This window comes from Buceros rhinoceros, unplaced genomic scaffold, assembly GCF_000710305.1.
Source record: "Buceros rhinoceros silvestris isolate BGI_N320 unplaced genomic scaffold, ASM71030v1 scaffold7176, whole genome shotgun sequence".
NCBI lineage: Eukaryota > Metazoa > Chordata > Aves > Bucerotiformes > Bucerotidae > Buceros > Buceros rhinoceros.
In genome coordinates this window covers 19,793-24,563 of record NW_010416912.1, presented here as the reverse complement: position 1 = coordinate 24,563, position 4,771 = coordinate 19,793, and the positions used below count along the sequence as shown (strand labels likewise).

The 4,771-nt window shown below is 44.2% G+C and overlaps 1 protein-coding gene across 1 annotated transcript in view; it reads right to left on the bottom strand.

Annotated features, from left to right (window-relative positions):
- Positions 1-4,771, bottom strand: part of RAPGEF6 (Rap guanine nucleotide exchange factor (GEF) 6) — a gene marked incomplete at its 5' end in the record, with an annotated part of 43,873 nt that overhangs the window by 36,882 nt on the left and 2,220 nt on the right. The window contains one exon of the mRNA XM_010137984.1: positions 275-458. Within this exon, the coding sequence (XP_010136286.1) occupies positions 275-458 (184 nt within the window). The remainder of the gene's footprint in view (positions 1-274; positions 459-4,771) is intronic.

The window sequence follows — 4,771 nt, the reverse complement described above, 5'->3', positions numbered from 1 at the left end:
CTACACCAGCACACACCATGACTGTAACACTCGACAGCTTAAGCACCTCGAAAACTGCTTTTACAAGTACTAGGTTCCTCGGAACGAACACTCTCAGTGAGAGGAGAAACCGTTCAATTAACGGTCTCACCAGAGCAAAGCTCTCTCTGGAAGGCATCACTCGTAATTACGAGGTTACACATCAACACGTTACACAGTTTTTGGATACGTTTCTCTTACAGATGTCACAGGATACAGTTTTACAGAGAGGTTTTGTTGGGTTTTTTCTCCTCACCGATATCATCATCAGTTTTATCTGCTGGCTCTTTCTCAAGGCACTCCCGTACCACATCTCGCCCTAGAAGCGGATCTGAAGTTCTGTCAATATCTTCATCCTCCTCCTCTTCTTCATCTTCAGAGTCTACAGGTGCTTCTGGAAGCCCTGTTAAATCGACGTCTCCCATCTCACTTTCTGTAGCCTACAAAGAAAACAGCCATCAGACAAGGAGGTCAGTGTCTTCAGGTCCATGATTTATGGTCGTATCTTAGGGAGTTCATACAACAAAAGAAATTCTGTCACCGACAATTCAAACTAGGAAAAAACCACATTACACTGAAATCTAGAGCTACAGGATGGTACAAACATATACCACTGGCATCAAGCCACACCACGCTGCAGAAATCATAATCACAAGCTCTCAAAACAAAATTAACACACTGGGATATTCGTTATCTGTCTCTAATTTCCCTCCCCACCTCCAGTGACTTACAGGCAATATAAACCCATCAGTATCAGTGGTACGACAGGAAACAAAGCAGACTGGGTGGCTAAAACGAAAGGGATTTACCTCATTTTTAACCTCAACATTGTAACACGGGTTTTAATCCTGGCATAGAGCAAGTTCGTCAGGAGGAGTTTATAACTGGGGGGCGGAGGGGTACGGATGGCTGTTCTTTCCTCTGTTGGCTGACTCGTTTTACGGCATTTACTCCTTCTCCTGACTTCATGTAAACAAAATGCTTTTTCACAACTGGAGAGTCCGTTTTATTAATGAAATAACAATATAATTCAGTGCCATCGCTGGCTCCCCACTGTGTGTCGACACATTTCTACTGCCATCAATAGATGGCAACAGAGACATCACACTGAGCAGACGCACCAAGCAGCGGCGAGGAGAATGCAATACTGGCAACAAAAAGCAGAATCACACAGGAAACATTTGCAATAATTCCTTATGTAAAGTTTAAATGATGTAATTGCATGAAAATAACTTTACAAACAGATGGAATGCAAAGAAAAAAAGTAGTTTCAAATTTCCATTTCCACTAAGTAGTTGCTCAGTCACTTTTTCTTTTAGTTTAAGCCGGCATGCAAATTGTTTTTCACCAACAAGAAGTGTCACTGAGAAGTCTAAGGCAATTCTATAGAGACTCGCAGAAAACGGAGCCTGTTTTCTTAAATGAACACATTTACAATAGTCACTTTAAAAGAAATCCTTGAGGTTTTACAAAACACTGAACAAACTACTGCATCAAATACTCTACGTGTTCACCAAACCTCCACAATAATGAGTGAGGTCCTCATCACCCCGACTTTCACTTCCAGGGATGGGGCATCTGGGCAACCTGGGCCAGTGTCCCACCACCCTCACAGGGCAGAATGTCTTCCTTATATCCAAGCTAAAACTACCTTTTCCAGTTTAAAACCTCTGCCCCTTGTCCTGTCACTACAGGCCCCTGGTGAAAGGTTGAGGTAAGGTCTCCATGGAGCCTTACACCGTTTTCTCCAGACCCTGGGACATCACCTCCCCGCCATGACTTTTCAGGTAAGATGGAGAGTGTCTTAGCAACTACATCAGCCAGCTCCCTCGGGTCTCTGGGATGCATTTCGTTGGGTGCCGTGGTCTCATGTAAGTTCAGGTTCCTCAGGTGGTGTCAAACCTGATCTTTTCTTACCAGAGGAAGGAAGGACTTTGTCCCCTGAGTCCCTGCCTTGAGGTTCAGGGACTTGAGAGATGGAGGAAGAGTGACTACTAGTGAAAACCAAGACAAAAAAAATTGTTGAGTGCCTCAGCCTTCTCCATGGCGCTGGTCCTTCTGTCTTATTTAAGGGAGCGAGGGGAGCACATTTTCTTTAATATTCTTCTTTTGACCAGTGTACCTGTAGCCCACCCCTCCTCCCAGGCTGTTCCTCCCTTCCTTTGCCAAATGCAGCTCCAGCTGATCCCAACCCTACGCGTCCGGGCAGTGTCCCCATACTCCTCCCAGGATACGTGTCCCTGGTTCCCATTCCCCGTATGCATTTATTTCCTCCTTGCAACCCAGCTTGACCAGGCGGCCCCTGCTCAGCCACGCTGCTCTCCTGCCTGCCTTGCCTCATGACAAACACCACTCGCTGTACGTGATCTAATCACTGCAGATCCGACTGCCTCCATCATCCCGCACGCTCCACGCTGACCGGCTAATGCGAGCCCCGGAGCTGTGCCATCTGAGCAGCATTTCCTTCCTCCACGAGACAGAAACGGTGGTTTAGATACAACCTTGGGCCTTTGAGCTTCTCCTCATTGTAATAATCAGCCAGAAAACTAATACATCAGGCTTAAATGATTTAACGTAAGTATTTCTTTCCAAGAAGGATAACCATATGTATAGGGTTAAATCTGTTTTTTATTACATCACTTCACTGGCTTATGTAGCTCACATTAACAGTTTTGGAATTAAGCCCAAGTGCAAATTGTGCTTGGAGAGTCTCAGCAGCACATGATCAGTACAGCAATTTATTCAAGGACTTTTCTAGCATTTCTTCATCTAAATAACCACAATTTCTACCAACGTTTCCAGACAGAGTAAGACAGACTCCAGTACTCATCAATAACCCCAAGCTAACGTACCAAAACTGACCCTATGGGTTCTCCAGAAGAGCAGTTCTTCACAATTTTCCTTGTATATCCTATAGAACCGCATCTTTCCTTGTCTTGAAAATAAGTTATAATTTGATCAAGCTATGAAATAAGAGATGGTCCTCAAACCGTGCCTCAAAGATTACGTGCAGTCGGCTGACAGAACGTTGGCAGGTCAGGCAGCGCTGGAAGGAACAGGAAGGATTTTGCTCATAAAGCTGTCTGCAGGAGGAGCTGCTCTTCCTGAGCACAATGCTCCAGCTGTTTCCATTATCGAATATCAAAATCATTCTTAACAGAAACATTTACGAACCACTAATTTACAAAATGGAACCAGAAGCTGCAATCCTCAAATCTTACACAAACACAGATTTTCAGGGTTGGGGCCGTAGGGTAAGAACATCCACCGAGAAGGCAGCAGGAGCCGACCCAAATGGCGTGTGTCACGTAGAGCCTCTGCAAAGTTAACACCAGATTACTGTCAAAACGTTTGGTGGCTCTTCTAAAATCACACTACAGCACAGCAAATCTGGCCAATTAACACGTTTCAGCGACATTTGCCAAACATCCGTCATGGAGATGTCCAGTACGCCAGCCTATACGCCGGAACCCAAAGACTAAGAATGACCCTTGCAAAGTTCTGGTGGTAACAGTAAGTATTCCACCACAACGTGCGTCAGAAACACACACTGACAGAAAAATAAGTATTAAATACGCCTCATGTAAAAGATTTCCTGTGCTATAATACCTCCAGATGATAAAGTATTTCAGCGCTTGTGACTCCTGATGCAACCTGCTATTAAGAGCAAGTTTTTCCTTCCTCTTACCTCATGTCAACTCTGTCAGGGGAAAAAAGTCCGAGGTTTTTTTCAGACCTGATAGAAAAACCCTCAGTAAGGCCCAGTCCTGATGCGTGTTTTATAGATAATCCATTCTAATATCGAAACCTTAACCGCAACTGGAATCACTGCTGGGCAATAGCGCTGCTGCCCACAACGAGCATATACTGCCGAAAGATAAATGAAAGATTTATAGAAAACAGAAATTGAGAGAGGAACTTTAAGCACCAGATGACAGAGCTAAACAGATGAGAAAAAAATGACCAACCAATCTGTGTCTGTAAGAGAGCCTCCACATCCAGAGCCAGGACCTGGTTCCCTGTGCTACCCGTACAGCCTGTCCCGTGAGAGGGCACAGACAGCTGCTTTCACGCCGTGATACCTGTTGAATTATTTTCCCCTGAAGACACCTATTACGGGTCGAAGCAGCTGGACAATCTCTCGGTCCAGCTGCTGTACATGTAACCGCACGGCTTCCCTGCCTCTGCCCCGGCACCACGGCTCGGAAAGCAAGCGGACTGTCAGGAAGGGGTTAAAAGAAACCCACGTCAAGCACATTAAAGAAATTGCTTTAAAAATGGTAGGGAATAATTTTTTTCTATATTAAAAACTTCACCACGAAGACTGAAAGCTCCAACAGGGAGCAGCAACGGTACAGGAGAAGGCAGAAAAATACCTTCATGTGTTTATTTTCTTAAGTTTCTGCAACTCCCTGAGGGTTTAATACAGCATGTTCATGGCAGGACTTCTTTTGTGCTGATCTCACCTTCAGCTTTATGGTCATCATTTCCTGTTTAACATCCTGGACTGAGGCAGCTGGAACAAGTGAAACCTCATTTCAACACTATCAATGACCATAGTGTACACAGAGCAACGGAAATCCTTCCCAAACCTTAATGAAAAATTGTTTCATTCTTTGATTCTACTATTCTAATTATATTTTCTTATTCTGGAATTACATTTGCACTACTTACTGTAAAAATTAATGTTAAGATACCATTAATTCAGAGGGTCATTTCCAGGCTACATTAATCTACATTACTCAACAACGCT